This window comes from Prionailurus viverrinus, chromosome E3, assembly GCF_022837055.1.
Source record: "Prionailurus viverrinus isolate Anna chromosome E3, UM_Priviv_1.0, whole genome shotgun sequence".
NCBI lineage: Eukaryota > Metazoa > Chordata > Mammalia > Carnivora > Felidae > Prionailurus > Prionailurus viverrinus.
The window spans coordinates 25,890,021-25,914,754 of record NC_062576.1 but is presented as its reverse complement, the minus strand read 5'-3'; the positions used below and the strand labels follow the sequence as shown (position 1 = coordinate 25,914,754).

Genomic DNA, 24,734 nt, shown 5'->3' with positions numbered 1-24,734 from the left:
TCTCTAGTCCAAGCTAATAACTACAGCTAAGATATTTCTAGTGTTTACTCATGCTAAGAACTTAGCCTGTGTAAATTTATTTTATCCTCACAACAACCCAACAAAGTTGTCACTATCCTCCAGTTAAGTCAGTGGGGAAATTGTCTCAGAAAAGTCAAGTGACCTGTCCAAAGTCAGGTGGGTTGTAGGGGAGAGACTGCAGCCCAGAGAGTGTGAGGTCAAAGCTCAGGTGTCTGACTGTGCAGTGTTGTGTTTGCTGTGCTGCTCTCCCCTGTTCTAGAGTATGTCAGACACCATGGAGTAGACCTTTATGTACTGTTCCAGTCATTCTCTTCTTGTCCTTGTCCCAGAACACTTTCTGAAGCTCCTTATTCTCTAGAGGCTGCCCTCACTCACCTACAGCCTCCAGCCTCAAGAGCTTCCCCTGAGCAGTTCTTCTGAAAAATTCAGCCCCACTGGGGTCACAGATGGCCCACACTGGATTGACCTCTCCCAACAGGGGAGTTTGTCTCAGACTTGCCCAAAACTGTCACAGGGAAAATCCAGCAGAAGAAGCTTCAAGAACAGGAGTGGTAGAATTCTGGGTAAGCTGGGGCCCAGTGAGACCTGCAAGGACACCCTTTTGGGCCCTGCCCTTCTTCTATTTACTTCCATTTTCCTTTGGGCCTTCTGCCTTCTTCTGGGTATATGAGAATCCTTATGACAAGACATCCAATATTTGTCTTTCCCTGGCTACTAGCATAAAATCTCATGTTAGATATTGAAAGAATAAAGGGAGGGAATGAAAGAGAGGGAAGGAGAGGGGAACAGAGAAAAAAGAAAAATAAGAGAGAAAAATAAAACAGCAAAAGAAAGCAATTGAGAAAGAAAGGGAGGGAGGGAGGGAAGGTGGGATGGAAGAAAGAGAATTAGAGGGAAAGAAAGAAGGCAGGAAGGGAGGAAGGGAGGTGAGAAGGAAGGGAGGGAGGGAGGAAGGGAGGGAGAAAGGAAATAAAACACTTGATAAACATATAAGAGAGACTGATGAAGAAAAATGATGGAAGACTGGAAAAGTAGGAGAAAGGGAGGAGGGAGGGGGACTGATAATGACTCCCATAGATAGGCAGATAAACAGACAGTGGCAGAGTCCAGCAGAATCCTGGATCTTAGGAAGGAAATGAAAGGTCAAGACCCTCCATCTCACCCCTGGACCAGCCTCTATACAGAGAGGCATGTGCACGTGGTTGGGACATTGGAGGCCTCCCCAAGTCACCCCAAACCAGGCATGATCAGAGGAGGGGAATATCCATTTATTGAGTATTTGCCACATGCCAGACACTGGCCTAGGGATTTTGTCTGTCCTGTGGCATCTACAGACCTCAGAACATAGGTATGAGGACAGTGTAGGCACCTCCAAAGAAGTGTCCCTTCCCCATGGCTCATGTTTGTGGGGATATCGAGTGTTCCTAGAATCAAATAATGAAATCATTTTTTTAAAATTTTTTAATGTTTTTATTTTTTTTTAATTTTTTTTTCAACGTTTATTTATTTTTGGGACAGAGAGAGACAGAGCATGAACGGGGGAGGGGCAGAGAGAGAGGGAGACACAGAATCGGAAACAGGCTCCAGGCTCTGAGCCATCAGCTCAGAGCCCGACGCGGGGCTCGAACTCACGGACCGCGAGATCGTGACCTGGCTGAAATCGGACGCTTAACCGACTGCGCCACTCAGGCGCCCCTGTTTTTATTTATTTTTGAGACAGAGAGAGAGCATGAGCAGGGGAGGGGCAGAGAGAGAGGGAGACACAGAGCAGGCTCCAGGCTCTGAGCTGTCAGCACAGAGCCTGACATGGGGCTCGAACTCACGGACTGTGAGATCGTGACCTGAGCTGAAGTCAGATGCTTAACCGACTGAGCCACCCAAGTGCCCCCTAAAATCATTTTTAAATCAAGACCATGGGGATTGTCTTTGGAGACAATAAAGAAGGGGAGAGGGGCATTGTTGAATGATGAACCACAGACTCAGTTTCTGGGGCCTCTGGGGGGCTTTGTTTCGAACCCCGGGATGGAGGATAAAGCTTCGTAGCAGTTTCAAGTGAGTTGGAGAAGCAAACAAAGGACCTCAGAGAGTCTAGATTCTTCTCCTTAAGAATACTTAGTAATAACAGCAACAGCAGTAGTTAGAATATCACTCGCTTATCAAGTTCTTGCCAAGTGTCAGGCTCTATACCGAGAAAATACAGATATTGATCCCACTTAAAATTCATAGTCACCCTTTGATTCAGGTACTATTTTTGTTATTGTTCTGAAAGTTTATTTATTTATTTATTTTGGAAGAAACAGAGACACTGCAAGTGAGGGAGGGGCAGAGAGAGAGAGAGAATCCCAAGTAGGCTCTGCACTGCCAGTGCAGAGCCTGATGCAGGTCTCAAACCCATGAAGCTGCGAGATCATGACCTGAACTGAAACCAAGAGTCAGACGCTCAACCAACTGAGCCACCCAGACACCCCTGATTCGGGTACTATTATGTTCCTCATTTTACAGAGAAGAAAACAAAGACTTGGAGAGATTAAGTGATAATCCCCAAAGCCACATAGCTGGTAAACGACAGCAGAAGGTTCAAACATACCTACAACACCCGTGCACCCTTTCATTTCACTTGCCATCTCTTCCAGCCCCTGGCAAAGTACTTCTCTTGCAGTCATCTTAAAATTCCCACTCCAATGTGTACATACTGTGATATCCTGCAATCCACTGAAAGACACCAGAGTTTATGTTTGGGCTAGTAGAGAAACACAATCTGTTAATCAAATAGCACAACTTTGTCTTTCTTAATCTGGATTTATCCAGGTTTAAGGGAATATCATTTAATTGACAGCTTCCAAAAATTTTAAATTTGGCAGATTGTTCATTTTGACACTTTCATTGCTATCTTTATTGTTTTTTATCATCTCCCCTTCCTCACTGCCCAGCCCACAATCTCCTTATCTTCTCAATGCTCAGGAATGATTGATGATGGGAACCCATATCTTTAGGGGAAATGTCTGACCTACCCAAAATCAGCAATCTGCATCTCCTCCCTTCACTCCATCCCCTTCTCTGTATGGGTTGGAAAATGTAGTCATAATATTTAGCCTATCCTTTTCACAAAGATTGGCTTCCTGGAATTATAATGAAATCACCAAATATCATCTTTTTCAGGATGAGATAAAGATAGATAACCTCATCCTTCCTGTCCTTATCTAGTAAAAGCCTGTATGATACCCCTGTAATCCCAGGAATTAAGAAGTAAGGATTGCCAGGTCCCAGTGGCCAAGTATTGGATGTGTATAATTTCCCTGGGCAATCAATAGCTCTAGGAGATTCCCAGACTAACCAATTTGCATATGTGTTGGTGACATAGTATGTCCCAAGATTGCTGCCATTATTTGTACTTAGAAGGAGGAACTTAGCCTGGGGAAGGTGCACTCAATATTATTTCAACATAAAGTTCAAGTTTTGAAATGACAGAAGGAGTGGTCATTGTAACACATGTTAAAGGGTTTGGACTTCATCTGGAGAATAATGAATTCAGTCAACAATGCAAGTCTAAATGATTACCTTGGTAGGTGAGAGGTGAATGTATTAAAGGTAAGTTTGAGAAACTGTTTTCTTAAATATTTGTTTATTAAGTAATATCTATACCGAATATGGGACTTGAATTCACAACCCCGAAATCAAGAGCTGCACACTCTTCCAACAGAGCCAGCCAGGCACCCCAAATTTGAGAAATTATCAGAAGAATTTCTTCTTGGAATCTGGTGACTTTGTGACTACATAAGGGAAATGGAGTTAAGGGAAAAGAGGTGCTTAAGGATGATGTCTAGGTTTTTCATTACTTATACTGGGGTAGGTGACTGTAAAACTTTCTGAGAGGAACAGGTTTGAAGGTGGGGATATTGATTTCAGTTGTGGTCATGTTAATATAGGTCATACCGAGATTGGTATGTATTTAGTAATCAATTGAATATTTAAGTTTGAACTCAGGGGAAAGGTTATGGTTTTATTTTATTTTATTTTATTTTATTTTATTTTTTAATATATGAAATTTATTGTCAAATTGGTTTCCATACAACACCCAGTGCTCATCCCAAAAGGTGCCCTCCTCAATACCCATCACCCACCCCCCCTCCCTCCCACCCCCCATCAACCCTCAGTTTGTTCTCAGTTTTTAAGAGTCTCTTATGCTTTGGCTCTCTCCCACTAACCTCTTTTTTTTTTTCCTTCCCCTCCCCCATGGGTTTCTGTTAAGTTTCTCAGGATCCACATAAGAGTGAAAACATATGGTATCTGTCTTTCTCTGTATGGCTTATTTCACTTAGCATCACACCCTCCAGTTCCATCCACGTTGCTACAAAGGGCCATATTTCGTTCTTTCTCATTGTCCTGTAGTACTCCATTGTGTATATAAACCACAATTTCTTTATCCATTCATCAGTTGATGGACATTTAGGCTCTTTCCATAATTTGGCTATTGTTGAGAGTGCTGCTATAAACATTGGAGTACAAGTGCCCCTATGCATCCGTACTCCTGTATCCCTTGGGTAAATTCCTAGCAGTGCTATTGCTGGGTCATAGGGTAGGTCTATTTTTAATTTTCTGAGGAACCTCCACACTGCTTTCCAGAGCGGCTGCACCAATTTGCATTCCCACCAACAGTGCAAGAGGGTTCCCGTTTCTCCACATCCTCTCCAGCATCTACAGTCTCCTGATTTGTTCATTTTGGCCACTCTGACTGGCGTGAGGTGATACCTGAGTGTGGTTTTGATTTGTATTTCCCTGATAAGGAGCGACGCTGAACATCTTTTCATGTGCCTGTTGGCCATCCGGATGTCTTCTTTAGAGAAGTGTCTATTCATGTTTTCTGCCCATTTCTTCACTGGGTTATTTGTTTTTCGGGTGTGGCGTTTGGTGAGCTCTTTATAGATTTTGGATACTAGCCCTTTGTCCGATATGTCATTTGCAAATATCTTTTCCATTCCGTTGGTTGCCTTTTAGTTTTGTTGGTTGCTTCCTTTGCTGTGCAGAAGCTTTTTATCTTCATAAGGTCCCAGTAGTTCATTTTTGCTTTTAATTCCCTTGCCTTTGGGGATGTATCGAGTAAGAAATTGCTACGGCTGACGTCAGAGAGGTCTTTTCCTGCTTTCTCCTCTAGGGTTTTGATGGTTTCCTGTCTCACATTCAGGTCCTTTATCCATTTTGAGTTTATTTTTGTGAATGGTGTGAGAAAGTGGTCTAGTTTCAACCTTCTGCATGTTGCTGTCCAGTTCTCCCAGCACCATTTGTTAAAGAGACTGTCTTTTTTCCATTGGATGTTCTTTTCTGCTTTGTCAAAGATGAGTTGGCCATACGTTTGTGGGTCTAGTTCTGGGGTTTCTATTCTATTCCATTGGTCTATGTGTCTGTTTTTGTGCCAATACCATGCTGTCTTGATGATGACAGCTTTGTAGTAGAGGCTAAAGTCTGAGATTGTGATGCCTCCTGCTTTGGTCTTCTTCTTCAAAATTACTTTCACTATTCAGGGCCTTTTGTGGTTCCATGTGAATTTTAGGATTGCTTGTTCTAGTTTCGCGAAGAATGCTGGTGCAATTTTGATTGGGATTGCATTGAATGTGTAGATAGCTTTGGGTAGTATTGACATTTTGACAATATTTATTTTTCCAATCCATGAGCAGGGAATGTCTTTCCATTTCTTTATATCTTGTTCAATTACCTTCATAAGCTTTCTATAGTTTTCAGCATACAGATCTTTTACATCTTTGGTTAGATTTATTCCTAGGCATTTTATGCTTCTTGGTGCAATTGTGAATGGGATCAGTTTCTTTATTTGTATTTCTGTTGCTTCATTGTTAGTGTATAAGAATGCAACTAATTTCTGTACATTGATTTTGTATCCTGCAACTTTGCTGAATTCATGTATCAGTTCTAGCAGACTTTTGGGGGAGTCTATCGGATTTTCCATGTATAGTATCATGTCATCTGCAAAAAGTGAAAGCTTGACTTCATCTTTGCCAATTTTGATGCCTTTGATTTCCTTTTGTTGTCTGATTGCTGATGCTAGCACTTCCAGCACTATGTTAAACAACAGTGGTGAGAGTGGGCATCCCTGTCGTGTTCCTGATCTCAGGGAAAAAGCTCTCAGTTTTTCCCCATTGAGGATGATGTTAGCTGTGGGCTTTTCATAAATGGCTTTTATGATGTTTAAGTATGTTCCTTCTATCCCAACTTTCTTGAGAGTTTTTATTAAGAAAGGGTGCTGAATTTTTTCAAAGGCCTTTTCTGCATCGATTGGCAGGATCATATGGTTCTTATCTTTTCTTTTATTAATGCAATGTATCACATTGATTGATTTGTGAATGTTGAACCAGCCCTGCATCCCAGGAATGAATCCCACTTGATCATGGTGAATAATTCTTTTTATATGCCGTTGAATTCGATTTGCTAGTATCTTATTGAGAATTTTTGCATCCATATTCATCAGGGATATTGGCCTGTAGTTCTCTTTTTTTACTGGGTCTCTGTCTGGTTTGGGAATCAAAGTAATACTGGCTTCATAGAATGAGTCTGGAAGTTTTCCTTCCCTTTCTATTTCTTGGAATAGCTTGAGAAGGATAGGTATTATCTCTGCTTTAAATGTCTGGTAGAACTCCCCTGGGAAGCCATCTGGTCCTGGACTCTTATTTGTTGGGAGATTTTTGATAACCGATTCAATTTCTTCGCTGGTTATGGGTCTGTTCAAGCTTTCTATTTCCTCCTGATTGAGTTTTGGAAGAGTGTGGGTGTTCAGGAATTTGTCCATTTCTTCCAGGTTGTCCAATTTGTTGGCATATAATTTTTCCTAGTATTCCCTGATAATTGTTTGTATCTCTGAGGGATTGGTTGTAATAATTCCATTTTCATTCATGATTTTATCTATTTGGGTCATCTCCCTTTTCTGTTTGAGAAGCCTGGCTAGAGGTTTGTCAATTTTGTTTATTTTTTCAAAAAACCAACTCTTGGTTTCGTTGATCTGCTCTACAGTTTTTTTAGATTCTATATTGTTTATTTCTGCTCTGATCTTTATTATTTCTCTTCTTCTGCTGGGTTTAGGCTGCCTTTGCTGTTCTGCTTCTATTTCCTTTAGGTGTGCTGTTAGATTTTGTATTTGGGATTTTTCTCGTTTCTTGAGATAGGCCTGGATTGCAATGTATTTTCCTCTCAGGACTGCCTTCGCTGCATCCCAAAGCATTTGGATAGTTGTATTTTCATTTTCGTTTGTTTCCATATATTTTTTAATTTCTTCTCTAATTGCCTGGTTGACCCATTCATTCTTTAGTAGGGTGTTCTTTAACCTCCATGCTTTTGGAGGTTTTCCAGACTTTTCCTGTGGTTGATTTCAAGCTTCATAGCATTGTGGTCTGAAAGTATGCATGGTATGATTTAAATTCTTATATACTTATGAAGGGCTGTTTTGTGACCCAGTATATGATGTATCTTGGAGAATGTCCCATGTGCACTCGAGAAGAAAGTATATTCTGTTGCTTTGGGATGCAGAGTTCTAAATATATCTGTCAAGTCCATCTGATCCAATGTCTCATTCAGGGCCCTTGTTTCTTTATTGACCATGTGCCTAGATGATCTATCCATTTCTGTTAGTGGAGTGTTAAAGTCCCCTGAAATTACCACATTCTTATCAATAAGGTTGCTTATGTTTATGAGTAATTGTTTTATATATTTGGGGGCTCCCATATTTGGTGCATAGACATTTATAACTGTTAGCTCTTCCTGATGGATAGACCCTGTAATTATTATATAATGCCCTTCTTCATCTCTTGTTGCAGCCTTTAATTAAAGTCTAGTTTGTCTGATATAATTATGGCTACTCCAGCTTTTTTTTTGGGGGGGCTTCCAGGAACATGATAAATAGTTCTCCATCCCCTCACTCTCAATCTAAAGGTGTCCTCAAGTCTGAAATGAGTCTCTTGTAGACAGCAAATAGATGGGTCTTGTTTTTTTATCCATTCTGATATCCTATGTCTTTTGGTTGGTGCATTTAGTCCATTTACATTCAGTGTTATTATAGAAAGATATGGGTTTAGAGCCATTGTGATGTCTGTATGTTTTATGCTTGTAGCGATGTCTCTGGTACTTTGTCTCACAGGATTCCCCTTAGGATCTCTTGTAGGGCTGGTTTAGTGGTGACAAATTCCTTCAGTTTTTGTTTGTTTGGGAAGACCTTTATCTCTCCTTCTATTCTGAATGACAGACTTGCTGGATAAAGGATTCTCAGCTGCATATTTTTTCTGTTCATCACATTGAAGGTCTCCTGCCATTCCTTTCTGGCCTGCCAAGTTTCAGTAGAGAGATCAGTCACGAGTCTTATAGGTCTTCCTTTATATGTTAGAGCACATTTATCTCTAGCTGCTTTTAGAATTTTCTCTTTATCCTTGTATTTTGCCAGTTTCACTATGATATGTCGTGCAGAAGATTGATTCAAGTTACGTCTAAAGGGAGTTCTCTGTGCCTCTTGGATTTCAATGCCTTTTTCCTTCCCCAGATCTGGGAAGTTCTCAGCTATGATTTCTTCAAGTACACCTTCAGCACCTTTCCCTCTCTCTTCCTCCTCTGGGATACCAATTATGCATATATTATTTCTTTTTAGTGTATCAGTTAGTTCTCTAATTTTCCCCTCATACTCCTGGATTTTTTTATCTCTCTTTTTCTCAGCTTCCTCTTTTTCCATAATTTTATCTTCTAGTTCACCTATTCTCTCCTCTGCCTCTTCAATCTGAGCCATGGACGTTTCCATTTTATTTTGCATCTCGTTTAAAGTGGTTTTCACCTCCTCCTGACTGTTCCTTAGTCCCTTGATCTCTGTAGCAAGAGATTCTCTGCTGTCCTCTATACTGTTTTCAAGCCCAGCGATTAATTTTATGACTATTATTCTAAATTCACTTTCTGTTATATCATTTAAATCCTTTTTGATCAGTTCATTAGCTGTTGTTATTTCCTGGAGATTCTTTTGAGGGGAATTCTTCCGTTTGGTCATTTTGGATAGTCCCTGGAGTGGCGAGGACCTGCAGGGCACTTCCCCTGTGCTGTGGTGTATAACTGGAGTTGGTGGGCGGGGCCGCAGTCAGACCTGATGTCTGCCCCCAGCCCACTGCTGGGGCCACAGTCAGACTGGTGTGTGCCTTCTCTTCCCCTCTCCTAGGGGCAGGATTCACTGTGGGGTGGCGTGGCCTGTCTGGGATGCTTGCACACTGCCAGGCTTGTGGTGCTGGGGATCTGGCCTATTAGCTTGGGTGGGTAGGCAAGGTGCACGGGGGCAGGAGGGGCAGGCTTAGCTCGCTTCTCCTTAGGTGATCCACTTCAGGAGGGGCCCTGTAGCAGCGGGAGGGAGTCAGACCCGCTGCCGGAGGGGTGGCTCCGCAGAAGCACAGCATTGGGTGTTTGCTTGGAGCGAGCAAGTTCCCTGGCAGGAACCGGTTCCCTTTGGGATTTTGGCTGGGGGATGGGCGAGGGAGATGGCGCTGGCTAGCGCCTTTGTTCCCCGCCAAACTGATCTCTGTCATCCTGGGGCTCAGCAACTCTCCCTCTCTTTGTCCTCCAGCCTTTCCTCTTTCCGAGCAGAGCTGTTAACTTATGACCTCCCAGATGCTAAGTTCCGCTTGCTGTCAGAACACACTCCATCCAGCCCCTCCACTTTAGCAAGCCAGACTCAGGGCTCTGCTTGGCCGGAGGGCCGCCCCTCCGCCCTGGCTCCCTCCCGCCAGTCCGTGGAGCGCGCACCGCCTTGCCACCCTTCCTACCCTCTTCCGTGGGCCTCTCGTCTGCGCTTGGCTCCAGAGACTCCATTCTGCTAATCCTCTGGCAGTTTTCTGGGTTATTTAGGCAGGTGTAGGTGGAATCTAAGTGATCAGCAGGACGCGCGGTGAGACCAGCGTCCTCCTATGCCGCCATCTTCCTAGTAACTGAAAGGTCATGATTTTAAATGTGGTTTAGGAAATTACCCAGACAGAGGAAGAATGAGATGGAAAGTTCATAGGGAATGAGAGGAGCTATTTGCTGAGGATGGGTCCTTGGAGAACAAGAATATCTAAAGAGAAGAAATAGAAAGGGGGCCCTGTGGACAATATTGACAAAGGAGACTCAGAAAAGACAGGATGTGATAACATAAACAAGAGAGCAATTGAAGAGTTTCTTGACATCACCCAGAATGGCCATGAGTCAGAACTGAAAAGGACCTATTGCATTTGGTAGCAAGCACATTAGAAAACATGTTTCCAGAAAACAAACAATAAACAAACAAAACCCAAACAGTTTTGGTGAGTGATTAAGTGAGAAAAAATTAGCTTTGGATTATCAGTGACAGATAAAAAAGATGGAAACAGCTAATGTAGTCTACTATATCCAATAAACATTAATTGGAAGGGGAAGGAACAGAAGAAAAGATACAGAATCAAAGAAGCAACTTTTGGAGGAGGGAGGGACTTCAACAAGTGTGGCCAACATCGCTTTTCTCCTGCTGTTATGGGCTGAATTGTGTCCCCCAAATTTTGTATGCTGAAGCCCTAGCCCCCATTACCTCAGAAGGTGACTGTATTTGGAGATAAGACATTGAAAGAGGCAGTTAGGGGGTGCTTGGGGTGCTCAGTCAGTTGAGTGTCTGACTCCTGATTTCAGCTCAGGTCACAATCCCAGGGCCTTGGGATTGAGCCCTGCATCAGGCTCTGTGCTGAGCATGGAGCCTGCATAAGATTCTCTCTCTCCATCTGCTTCTCTCCCTGGCTCATGTTCTCTTTCTCTCTCAAATTAAAAAAAAATTAAAGATGCAATTAAGTTAAAAGGAGGGCATTAGAGAGTGCCCTCGTGCAACTTGATTGGTGTCTTCAAAAAAAGAGCAGGTTAGGGGACATAGAAAGGTACCAGAAGTGCATGCATAGACAGATGACCATGTGAAGAGGTAGCAAGAGTCTGGCCATCTGCAAGCCAAGAGGAATCCAACCCTGCCAGCACCATGATCTTGGACATCCAGCCTCCAGAATTGTGAGAAAATAAATGTCTGTTGTTTAAACCACCCAGTGTGTAGGGTTTTGTTACAGCAGCCCTAGTGGGCTAATCGACCCACTCAGTGGCCTTCTGCACAATCACCTCTACACCACCTTGTTCCTTGCTAAAGGAACCCTGATTTTGTCCAGAACCAGAGTGAGCTCACCCTGTCCATTTCTTTTCAACTAAGTCAACTAGAAGGTCTCAGTTACATGAAAAGATGTTCAACATTGCTCATCATCAGGAAAATGCAAATCAAAACCACAATGAGATACCACCTCACACTGGTCAGCATTGCTAAAATTAACAACTCAGGAAACAACAGATGCTGGCGAGGATGCGGAGAAAGAGGATGTCTTTTGCACTGTTGGAGAGAATGCAAACTGGTGCAGCCATTCTGGAAAACTGGAGGTCCCTCAAAAAAAAAAAAAATAGAACTACCCAAGGACCCAGCAATTCTGCTGACAAGAATTTATCCAAAGGATACAAAAATGCTGTTTCAAAGGGGCACATACACCCCAATGTTTATAGCAGCACTATCAACAATAGCCAAATTATGGAAAGAGCTCAAATTTTCATCAACTGATGAATAGATAAAGAAGCTGTGGTATACATATACAATGGAATACTACTTGGTGGTGAAAAAGAATGAAATCTTGCTATTTGCAATAATGTGGATGGAACTGGAAGGTATTATGCTAAGCAAAACAAGTCAGTCAGAGAAAGACATTATATGACTTCACTCATATGTGTAATTTGAGAAATTTAACAGATGATCATAGGGGAAGGAAAGGAAAAATAAGATAAAAACAGAGAGGGAGGCAAACCACAGAGACTCTTAAATACAGAGAACAAACTGAGGGTTGATGGGGTGGGGGAAATGGGTGATGGGCATTAAGGAGGGAACTTATTGGGATGAGCACTGGGTGTTATATGTAAGTGATGAATCACTGGGTTCTACTCCTAAAGCCAAGAATACACTGTATGTTAACTAAACTGAGAATAAAAAAAAAAATAAATAACAAAAAATAAAAGACATAGAAAGATTTTTAAAATTAATTAATTAAAAAAAAGAGAAAGTCTCAGTTTGCTACTTCTCTGTCCTCTACTCTATGGTGGTAGAATAGATTTATTATTCACCGAATATTCACTCTCTGCTCACTCCCTACTCCCACACAACGTATTCAGGAAGGAATATGGTTCTCTGCTTGATGAGGTTGAGCTTGGTCCTGTGGCTTGCTTTGGCCAATGGAACATTAACAGAAATGACGCAAACAGAAGTTTTAAATGTGCTTACAGGGTTTGGTTTGATTTTGGGGTGCTTCTGCTATCCACTATAAAAAGAGCCACTGGTCTGAGACTAGAGAGAAAGCAGTAAATGTGTGTTAAATAAATGTGTGCCACTGTTTATTATGTAATATTATCGTAGCAATAAATAACTGATCAAACCTTAATTTCTCCCTTTTCTAACAAAAGAGAACAAGACTGGTCTCAAATATTTGGCAGGGAACTGTACTGGAATTGGGGCTTAATAACAGCAACAATTTTTGCTTTCATTGTATTCATTTTTAGTTTCCTGCCTGTGACAAGTAAAATAATTGCTTAATTATAGTAGTGGTACAGAGTTTTGTTTGGATTACTCTGGGCTTTTTCTTGTTCATTTAATTTTTAAAGGGAATTGATGTAAAGAAAAATACTGAATAAATAAGAATAGAGGTAATAGTGCATTGTTATAGTAAACAAGAAGGAAGGAAGAAAGGAGGGAAGGAAGGAAAGAAACAAAGAAGTAAATAAAGAGAAAAGAAAGGAAGGCAAGGTATGGCTAAGTCTGAGATACAGTAAGAATGGGGCAGGATTGCAGAGAAGAAGAAAAGGACGAGACCAAAACGAAAACCTGAGAGAAAAGGCAAGTAGTGTCACCTACCTACAAGGAAGTAGCTAGCCAAGGATCGGTAGGGAAAAGAGCCAAGTTTTCTTTTTTTTTTCTATTTAAAGAATATATATTTTTAAGTTTTTAAAATTTAAATTCCAGTTAGTTAACATACATTGTAATATTAGTTGCAGGTGTACAATTTAGCGATTCATTATTTAAATATAACATCAGGTTCTCCTCACAAGGGCCCTCCTTAATCCCCATTTATCTATTTCACCCTTCACCCCCTCTCACCAAGAAATGGACTTAACTATAGAGAACTAACTGATGGTTACCAGAAAGGAGCCAACCTTTAGAGTTGAAGGCACCAGCGTGACTTGTTCCATTGCTGCAGCAGACAACTCATCGGGAACCGGTTGTACTCTAGTATCACTACACGAGTACAATAGAGATCCGCGGAGATGAGGCCTGTGGAGGCACCTGGCGGGGTTCAGGCAAACCACTAGGAGAGGTGCAGTGTGAGGGGCAGAGTGGGTGCCAAGAGAATAAATGCTGTCTTAGCAATCAGAGGCGCAGTCAGCCTGGGCATGGCAAACTGGCTCTGAGAGTTTGGATCAGAAGTAACCTCTTACTTAATTTTAGTTACCTTCAATTAAACATGCAGGTGGCCAACAGAGCCAGTCAGCCACAGAAGGAGGGATAGAGGAGAAGGACTGAGCCTGAGCAGGAAGGGGGTGTTTGCTTAGAAAAGCAGGGGTTTAATTTACAGAAACTAAGATCCAGCTTTTTGATGCCCTCATGATTTTTGTTTTTTCTTTTTCAGTCGTTCTTCTCTACACACGTGTGGGTAACATTCCATCTCTCGCATGCCTCCAGGGTCTGGTTACTCTGAAAAGAAGAGGATCCTGGGGTAAGAGATACAGAGACCCCTGGGGCTGTGAGCTGGATGCAGAGCCTATCTCACCATTGGTTTGGGAGGTCCGGAAATCCCAGCAAACTGTACAGAGAGGTAAGAGAATGTGGTATCTAAAAGCTGTAATGCAGAATGGGCCCGACAGAGAATGAGGCTGATAGTGTCTCTTGATATATTTTGATGTTATTATCTCTACATGGGGTTTCCGGGACTACTGAGTCAGGGGAAGAGAATATAGAGAACTTCCTAGACCAGACGTGACTAGTGTCTGCCTAGTGTTCATTGTCCAAGACCTGAAATTCAATGGCCTTATTCTGATTGTGAGAGAGGCTTCAAAATGAAAAGAGAAGTGTGCATGGAATCTTTAGAGAATTCCCCTATCTGTACCATCGACCCGTTGTTGCAGATTAGCAAACTAAGGCACATGGGAATAGGAAAGCTGGTTAGTGTCACAGAACTGGTAACTGGTAAAGCAGTACCAAAACCCAGGCTGCCGGGCTCCAGAGTTGGTCTTCTTGACCACAACACCAGTGTTACATTTCCATACAGGAGATCCACTGAGATCCAGAGTGTGTATTGTGGACTTTTCCTCCTGTCCCCACCATCTTCCCAAAAGTGACTGCATCTTCTGCTTGAATATCAAGGTCTTTTATGCTCTGATACTTTGGCTGTTTAATTTTTAATCTATGCCCAGTCAACTATCACTGCCTTCTCATCCACTCTTCTCTGTAGAAAAGCCTATCTTGAGCTGAGAATTCATCATGAGTGAATCAGCCAGGAGGAGGACAACTCACCTTTCAGAAACCAGGCTTGCCTGTCAGCCCTGGCAGGGATATTCTGTGTGCCTCCAGCAATCTTTGTGGTGACTTCAAGCAGAGGTATTTTTGTCCTTGGTGCATTGGAGGGTGGGAGGGTAAAAAAGGGTCTGGGAAAGTTGGGTCAAGGTTCTGGAGATCCCCATCCCCCCACAACACCCCAAAAATGTCTCTAGTAGAAAACTAACAGTGCAAGCCACTTCATGCAGCAATTTGGGCTCATTCAATGCAGCATCAATATCAATCCAGCATCTACATGCCTCAGCCAAGTGCTGTACAAACTTTACCAGGTGCAGTCCTGGTAAGATTCAAAGATCTCAAGGGACAAATCTGATTAACAACCCCACTCCTCTGTTTTTCAGATGAGAACGTCAAGGTTTAGAAGAAGCAAATGACTTGTCCATCAGCCATTTTGTAAGAGGTTGATCCAGAATTTCAGCTCAGGCCTTGGGATTCCAAAGACCCTGCATTTTGCTAGTACACCAAAGTATTTCTCTCCAAATCCCAAATTAATAAAAACAGCCACCATTGATTATGCCAAGCACTGTGCTACATGCTCATCATAAATTATTCTCTAATCCTAACAAAGGCAACAAAGACAAGACGACCCTAAGAGACAGGTATCCTTATTATCATTCCCATTTTGCACATAAGGAAACAAGGGTAGATAAAGGAGGTCAGTGAAAGTCAAAGAGATGGTAGGTGGCAGACTGGAGACTTAAACTCAGACCTTTCTGCTTCCAGAGCACAGGCTTTGTGCCACTTGGCTGTCACTTAAATGTGAGCATTGGAGGTACAGGGTTGGGACAGAGAGCAGGTTAGCCACAGAGAGCTAGTGAGAGTTCTCCATTTGACTTTATTTATTTATTCACACCGCAGGTCATCATCCCATAAGAACTGGGATGACTTCAAATACTTTCTTTACCCAACTGATTATCTCCCATGGAGGACTGTGATTGTTTTCTGCCCTTTTCTATCTGAGCATCTCCTCCTATTTCTAAATCATCCAATTCTTGCCAAGTTCTCCGCCCCAGAGGTGGAAAGATCTTTTGTGTGTACAGTGTTGGGGACTTTTCTGATCAGAGAGAACTGAATATGCCAAGTTCCCATTTCTACACTAGTCCAGGACCAAGCCCACCTCTTGCCTAGAGAGTACCAGGTAAGACAGGTGAACGATAGCATCTTTGTGAGGTGTGTGTGTGTGTGTGTGTGTGTGTGTGTGTCTATGTACGTAGGACAGGAAAGTATTTGCATAGTTTAAAATATGAAGACCAAATTTCAAGTTCTGACTGTGTCACTTATAGGTTGGCTGACTTTGGGCAAGGCTCTTAACTCTTTTCACATTTAATTTCCTTAATTGCAAAAGGAGAATGGGGGTATCGTGAGAAGGATAAAGGAGATTATACATGTGATAGGCCAAGTGCAGTGGCTGGCATAGAGTGTGATCTGTTTCATGTTAGGCAGATCTGAATGTAATGGGCTGTGAAGGAGGGTACATAGAGAAGTAAGAATGACCCAGAAAGTGAACAAGTGAAAGAAAATTCCACTATGCAGAAGTTAGTTCATATTATATAAAGTGAATGTCTTTCATTTAAAAAATATTTTTAGGGGCGCCTGGGTGGCGCAGTCGGTTAAGCGTCCGACTTCAGCCAGGTCATGATCTCGTGGTCCGTGAGTTCGAGCCCCGCATCAGGCTCTGGGCTGATGACTTGGAGCCTGGAGCCTGTTTCCGATTCTGTGTCTCCCTCTCTCTCTGCCCCTCCCCCGTTCATGCTCTGTCTCTCTCTGTCCCAAAAATAAATAAAAAACGTTGGAAAAAAAAATTTAAAAAAATATTTTTAATATCTAATGGGGAGTTGGCTTCAGAATTTGCTGGGAATTAGCATTTCAATATTTATTTAGCCCTTATTGTATATTAGGCACAATGCTGGCAAGATAATGTATACATATTATATCACTAATCCTTGTAGGAAGCCCCAAGGTAGATATTACTAGTGTGCCCTTAATTCCAGAGACATAAAAACAGTGGCCAAGTTTATTGAGCTGGTAGCCAGTGGAACTAAACTTGGCTCTGTAACTCCATGCTAAGTGTGTTGCCTCATAAAATAAATAGCTTTTTCAGTCCAAAATCTTGTGAAATCAAAGCTCAGTTCCAGGAACTCTTCAAGCACTGTGTACCTAGGCAAATAATGGTGGGCTTAGCCACCTTTCAAAGCCACAATTCCACAGTGACTTCAAAATATACTTTAAAGCACTTCTTTTTTTTTATGGATAGATTTGACCTTTATTCAATTTTTATTTTTTTAATATGAAATTTGTTGTCAAATTGGTTTCCATACAACATCCAGTGCTCATCCTAACAGGTGCCCTCCTCAATGCCCATCACCAACCCTCCTCCCCCTCCCATCCCCCATCAACCCTCAGTTTGTTCTCAGTTTTTAAGAGTCTCTTATGGTTTGGCTCCCTCCCTCTCTAACTTTTTTTTCCTTCCCCTCCCCCATGGTCTTCTGTTAAGTTTCTCAGGATCCACATAAGAGTGAAACCATATGGTATCTGCCTTTCTCTGTGTGACTTATTTCACTTAGCATAACACTCTCCAGTTCCATCCACGTTGCTACAAAAGGCTATATTTCATTCTGTATCATTGCCACGTAGTATTCCACTGTGTATATAAACCACAATTTCTTTATCCATTCATCAGTTGATGGACATTTAGGCTCTTTCCATAATTTGGCTATTGTTGAGAGTGCTGCTATAAACATTGGGGTACAAGTGCCCCTATGTGTCAGCACTCCTGTATCCCTTGGGTAAATTCCTAGCAGTGCTATTCCTGGGTCATAGGGTAGATCTATTTTAATTTTTGCAGGAACCTCCACACTGTTTTCCAGAGTGGCTGCACCAGTTTGCATTCCCACCAACAGTGCAAGAGGGTTCCCATTTCTCCACATCCTCTCCAGCATCTATAGTCTCCTGATTTGTTCATTTACTTTAAAGCACTTCAAAAGATTGTTCATTAATTTATTCCTGTTCCTTCTCTTTAGACTCTAATTCCAAAGATTAAGCACGTGAGAGTTTCCCCAGAGACAGTGACAACTAATAATAGCTCCTGATTCCGGAGCACTCATCTGCACTGAGTCCATGCCTAAATGCCTTAGGTGGGATGTCAGCCATTCATCACCACAAGTGTAGGAAACAGGTGCTGCCAGTATTTCCATATTTTAGACAGAGGTTAAGAAAATTGCCCATTTACCTAGGTGGTGAGTGAAGTGGCTGGAATTAGAAGCTATGATGTTTGACTCCTAAGGGCACACTCTTGGCTACCACAGTCCTCACTGGGCACTGTGTTTGGTCTTCTCGTGGAGATTAAATTAGAGTTGCAAACACATTTATAAGATGATGCCAACGTAATTTCTTTTTATTTGATTAAGAGAGGTGTGTTCATTTGCTGGGACTGCCATAACAAAGTACCATAGACTGTGGGGGCTCCAAACACAAATGTCTTTTCTCATAGTTCTGGAGGTGAGAAGCCTGAGATCAAGCTGTCTGAGGGTTGGTTTTTCTGAGGCCTCACTCCTTGGGTTTTGGATACCTATTTTCATGTTTGCATGTCATTTTCCTTGCTATGTGTGTCTGTGTCCTAATCTCCTCTTCTTTTAATGCCACCAGTCATACTGGATTTGAGTCCATCTACTGGCCTCATTTTAGCTTAATCAGCTCTGAAAATATTCTGTCTCCAAATATAGTCACATTCTGAGGTACTGGGAGCTCAGGACTTCAACATATGAATTTTAAGGAGATGCAATTTAACACCTAATAAAGGATGAATTAATTTCCTCCTTATTTCTCTTGCTTTTGTTGTTGTCTTTAGCCACTAACTCAGGGGTCATTTGCACTGACCCTGAGCATTTTAAGGAAGATTCCTGAGGCCATTTATATAACCATGCATAAAAATCACAGATGAGTCTGTTATTCCTGCTCTGAATCAGTTCACATTTGTGGAGGCAGGTATGTGTTGGACAAAAGAACATGAAAGGCATGTTTCTAGAACCAGCTCTGCTACCACACTTGCCTTGCAACCTTGGGGAAATCCCTTTCCCTTTGGAGATGTTGGCCCAAATGAATGATTTTAAGCTCAAATATGCACAGAGGCTTGACAGGTACAGTAAGTGGAGAAGCAAGCTGGTGTGGGAAAAAAAAGTCATGGTGAAAACCATGTCAAATTGGAGAACATTCCATGTAAATTAAGCATACAATTCTCAGCTTCAGTCAGTTAGTGCCAGTTTGAAATAAAGGCCCAGTATTGCCAGACCTCCTACATTTTCAAGAGAAACCTTCTGGGCTTTTAAATGAAACCTCCCAAGGTTTAAATGTTGACCATTTAAAATTTCCCTCCAGGGACGCTTAGTCAGTTAAGCATCTAGATCTTGGTTTCAGCTCAGGTCATGCTCTCACAGCTCATGAGTCCAAGCCCCATGTTGGATTCTGTGCTGACAGTGTAGAGCCTACTTGGAATTCTCTCTCTCTCTCCCTCTCTCTCTGCCCCTTCGCCACTCAAACTCATTCATTCTCTCCTCTTTCTCCCCCCCCCCAAATTAATAAATAAGTAAACTTTAAAAAAACTTCTAAATTTCCCTACAAAGACCAAGAGCCAACAGGAGTATGTCTAAGGGCCAGGTCTGGCTCAGCTGATATCTTAGGGTCTTTCTAGCCCAAAAGTGCTCTGATAAAACAAAAGATGGTACTGTTGATTGACAGGAGGTAAAAACAAAGGGGCATACTTTATTTAGTTCATGTGGCCCAAGGATCCATGCTGACAAGCAAACTCTAAGTGATGAACTTTTCAAGTATCCTATTTTATGCAGACATTCACTCTATCGCATATATAGCAGTGCCTCCCCAACTAGGAATGCAAAGTGGGGCTCTGGGGGCAGCCTCAAAATTGGGGTTAGATTATTATTGGTCTAAAGCACCTTAAAGTAAATTGAGCCAGGTTTTATCCATCTATTCTGTGGTCTGTCATCATGATTGCTGAATCCAAGGGGGAGGAGACTTTATTGTTTGCAGACATAAAGTGCTTGGATGGCAAAACTGCTTGTGAAATGGTTTCCTTCAGCCAGCATTCTCATGGAAAGATAGTTCTAGCTTAAGGCAGTTTTTCACAGTCATCAATAATAATAAATGAAGTTTCTGCTTCCATGTGAAGGGTCTTTGTTGGGATCTGGAGTGGCAAAAAGTTTCATTTCATGGGTCAACTCTGATGGGTTGGTGATAGCTGCCTGGAATGATGTCCTGGGAAAGTTCCCTGCCCCCCATCTGGCCAGATATCAGTCCACTAGCACAGGTGTTGTGATATTAGCCTCATCATTCCTGAGTATGGTGCTGTATATTTGTCAATATCCTTATAGTCTCAAGTGACAGAAATGCAATCTCAGGCAGGAAAAATTGTTGGCTCACAGAATCCGGGAGAAAATATTAACAAGAGAGGGGTAGCGATGCAGATGGGTCTTGTGTCGTCCACATTCTGGTGATCTGAAACAAAGCTATTTCTCTCACAAAGCTATTGCCTTCATTTTGTGAAGGAAATTACTATTCCATGGCCAATCTAGTACTATCTCTTCCCAAGGCAGGTGTTGACCTGAGAATTCTGTGTCAGCTTCCTGAGGCCTCTTCCACCATGCAGAGGCTGATGAGGCTCCAAGTCCTCTGGGGCATCCGCAAATCCTACCATGGCTTTCACCCTGCCCCTTGGTACCTTTGTTGCCGGTCTTTATCAGGAGCTGGAACCCTGAGATGGAATGACTACGATAGACCTAAGGAATTTAACTTTGCAAGTGATGTCCTGGACTATTGGACTCAAATGGAGCAGGTAAGGAGGCACTCATGATGGGAGGTGAGAACAAGAATGGCCTCATTGATCTTATCATGATCATAGTAGACTGAGGGGCACAGAACCAGAAATGGCTTCTGCCTCAGCTTAGAAGTGTTGTGGGAAAAGCTTACATTTGGGGGTTCAATTCTCAGCCTAGTCATGTTCTCAATCCTCTGAGCCTCAGTGGTTTTATCGATGAAATGGTGATAATCTCATTTTGGAAACAAGATAGCAGGTGAAAATATCTGGTACACAGTCACATAATTGTGACCAAAGTTTCTAAGGTCGGTAAGTTGACCTTAGTCTGAATTCTTACCTTCAACTAATGAGACTATGAGCCTAATAGGAATTTGTCTCATTACACTTGGTCTTCACTTCAGGCTACACTCAGAGGGAAGGGACAGATCACCTGACTGTACCCATGAGCATCTGACACATGTAGCTAGGTCATGTCATCTGTCATTCTTTGAGGATGGCATGTGTAACTGGATTCCTCCCTATCAACTACCTACTTGAGTGTGTCTTTAGGGTATGTATAGGGAAAATAGTCCATATGGCCTCTAGAGATTACACATGTCTACAGAAAAACCCAACTGTTCAGTTTATCTCTCTCCAAGAGACAGACCAAGAGAGGTGAAGTAGGGACATTAGGAGTTGAGATAGACAGTTCATGGTGCTCCAGCTACTAAGTCCCAGCTTGTGATGTCCACAGTGAGAAAACTCACCCAACACTGTCTTTGGACAGAATTTACCTGATATGGAGTCAGAGAGTTAATATAATTTTTAAATTTCCCATGCACCTGCATTATATGTTAGTATTCAACTAACATGTGGGCTTCTTCCCCACCTCCTTCTTTTTCCTTTTTCTGAACTTCCATAATAATGCCAAGGGAGGGCATAGGCACTTTTTAAAGCGCACTTGGCATTTAATACTATGAGTAGGTGAGCATTTTCATCACCCCCATTTTCTAGATGAGGGAACTGAGGTGTCAAGGGTGTAAATAACACACAGAAACCAGCACATGCCTAATAAGGGAAAGAACAGGATTTGGGTCCAGGCTATCTAATTCTGTAATACATTATTTAACCTGGTATCACAATTTGATGATGCCAAACATCTCTTTCCTCATATTCTAAGCTGACTTTCATCACTGCCCTGACCAGTAATCTAGTTAAGAACTTTTGAACCATGAGATGGGCTGGAGAGGGAGGAGGTGGAGAGAGCAAGAAGTGATGCCTTCACTTTCCCCTTGATTTATAGTCCTTATAGGTAGTTAACACATCAACCCATGGAGAGAACCACCAAGTAAATATGACCTCAGGATGCCTCATCTTTGTTGCGTTTTATATCATCCTTGTTGAACCTTGCCCATTTATCCATGTCTCCAAGTTCTCCCCACCCCCAGCGTCCTCATCCCAATAATATTTATTCTGCCAACACTTCTCATCTGTCTGTTGCCACTTTGCTAATTGCCTTGATCTTGGTCATTGTGTCTCTAGTGATGCATGGGCCTCTCCCCTAGCTTTTCCTCAACTGAGCCACCCAGTGCCCTGGCAAAGAATTAGTTATAAAACAAAAGAAAGTACCTGGTAAGCCAGACAACCTATGTCCAGAGGTGGGATACAGGCCACCAACTTATAACCCCTGACTCATCTTAGAAATTAAACATTTTGTTACTCTAGACTCCTAACATATTACACACAACTTGATTTGATTCCTAGAGAAGCCTCCCAAATCTGTTCATGAGAGGTTGCATTCTGTCCAAATTCATTCATTCTCTCCCTTTGATACTACATCCATCCATCCATCCATCCATTCTGTTAAAACTTAGTGAGCCCCTAACATGTGCCAATTACTATTCTAGGTAATGGAGATAGGAAAGTAGATAAAATGTGCAGCTCTTCATTTTTCCTCTATAGACAGTGTGATTCCCCACTTCATGTCCTAGGAGAGGTGAATACAGTGTCAGCAACCTTACGTTTTGTTTGTTTTGGTGAAACTCATGACAAACAATTTCTTCCTACCAACCCCTGATACAATTTTATATTAAACATTGCTTAATACATATAGTCAAATAGATATTAATTGTAAACTCTGGATCTGGTGTTCTTTCTTATCCATCAAGACAGCGGGACACAGGATTAAAAATGCGAGAGTGGCTAATGTCCAGGGGAGGACAAGAGTCCCGAGTAAGGGTCCTCGTTCTGTTTTTATTAGGATCAGAAGGCTTACAAACATGGTGATGGGTGTGCACAAAAAGACAATGAAATCATGAACATTAATTCATGGATGTGAGGGAAATGGGATTTTGAAGATATGCGGTGTTAGGGGTTTGGGTTAACACAAAACAGAATCCTGGTGCTGGGCTGAAGGTTGTTTATAGCAGACATGAGGCACCACCTCTGTTTACCTAAACTGGTCTAGGGGACAAGAAAGACAGAGCATTCTACCTCAGGGTCAACAAGGCACCTTTCTTTTGCTAATTAGCTCCACTTTGGGCAATTTCGCCCTGCAGTGGTCTGTAGCCCTATTTACCTATTTATCTAATTTGGTCCTTCCTTCCTATGGAAGCAACTTTCTGCTATAGTACTAAGTTGGGGGGCATTTCCACCCTGAATACCTAATCTTGTTTATCTCATCTGGGATGTTTTCATCCTGAGATTCCCTATTCCTATACCTTTGTTCTATACTGGGACTTTTGCCCCACTTTACCTAATCTTATTTATCTACTCAAGTTTACCTAAACTTGGGTGTGTACATGCTATAGCTTTCTAATTCTTCATGCCATCAGTGCAGACTCAGAGAATTCCTAAGCTGATTCCTCACAGTTAATCACAAAGCATAAAAAACAACAACAGCTTAATGCCCTTGCCCCACATTGCCTGGCTCTTTGTCCCATAATATTTGCCCAAATAAATTATGTGCTGCCAAACATTCCAAGTTCCTTAACATTTAACAGTCAGATCTGCTGAGATTTCTCTGAGTCAGCGAGTCTGTGTTTAGTGGCTCCTGAATTTAATTCTGTACTTTTACGTAAGAAATTAATAACAATCCGAGGACTGGTACAGTTTAAAAGGGTCTTTGTGTTCTTTTTAAACTATTAGACTTTTGTCCCAGCATCCCATAAAGGAATCCTTCATGATATTCACAAAAAAGTGTTTATCTTTTATAATTCTAATACACATATAGTGTCTTTGGCACTGGAATGTCAGTTCCATGAGCTAGGGGAATTTTTACTGTTATGTTAACTGTTGTATCCCCAGCATGTAGAACATGCTGGTACATTCAACTAGTTGTTGAATGAATTTGAATGCATGCACCCTGAGCAGCAGCACAACCAGCACAAGGTCAGCAATGTTGGTGGCCATAACTTGGTTGTATTTTAGCAATGAACCATTAACTTTCTCGTGGATGTGTTGTAAATATGTACATGGGAAGAAGGGAGGCTTTGGCACAGGGTGGCTTCATGTGGAGAAATCCAGAGTACAGAAACCAGAATCAGTCTTTGGCGCTTCTTTTGTAAAGTCATTTCTCATAATACTAAACAAGCATTCCTCTACTGCAGCAGTCAGTAGAGTTGAATGGTTGCTCTCTGTTGAGAGATTCATGGCTCTCCAGTTTACCCCCGAGGAACATGGCAGGCTTCTCTCATTTATTTTACTTGCCTGTCCCCTGTAACCTCTGAGTTTACAACTGCTGGTATAAAAACAAGATTATCCCAGCTTATCTAAAAGCATCCGTTTTTCAAGTCAAATTCTTAACACACTAGAATGCATACCAAAACTTTTAGGCATAAAATATGGGGTTTTCATTGTAGGGAAGCTCTTAGTAATGGATTTAATTTCTTTAATAGATACAAGGTTATTAAGATTTTGACTCTAGGGGCACGTGGGTGACTCAGTCAGTTAAGTGTCCGACTTAAGCTCAGGTCATGGTCTTGCAGTTCATGAGTTTGGACCCCACATCATGCTCTCTGCTGTCAGCACAGAACCTGCTTTAGATCCTCTGTCCTTCTCTCTCTCTCTCTCTCTCTCTCTCTCTCTCTCTCTGCCCCTCTCCTACTCACATACTCTCTCTCAGAAAATAAACTTTAAAAATAACATTTTGATCAAAGAGGTTTTTGCCTGCTTTCTGCTCAAGGATTTTGATGGCTTCCTGTCTTACATTTAGGTCTTTCATTCATTTTGAATTTATTTTTTGTGTATGGTGTAAGA

The 24,734-nt window shown here is 42.0% G+C and overlaps 1 protein-coding gene across 1 annotated transcript in view; it reads left to right on the top strand.

The window, feature by feature from the left end:
• Positions 1–15,538: 15,538 nt before the first annotated feature.
• LOC125154444 (acyl-coenzyme A synthetase ACSM1, mitochondrial-like) overlaps positions 15,539–24,734 on the top strand; it is a 45,312-nt gene continuing 36,116 nt past the window's right edge. The window contains exons 1-2 of the mRNA XM_047838775.1: positions 15,539–15,809; positions 20,274–20,516. Coding sequence (XP_047694731.1) covers positions 20,325–20,516 — 192 coding nt within the window. The 5' untranslated portion in view covers positions 15,539–15,809; positions 20,274–20,324. The remainder of the gene's footprint in view (positions 15,810–20,273; positions 20,517–24,734) is intronic.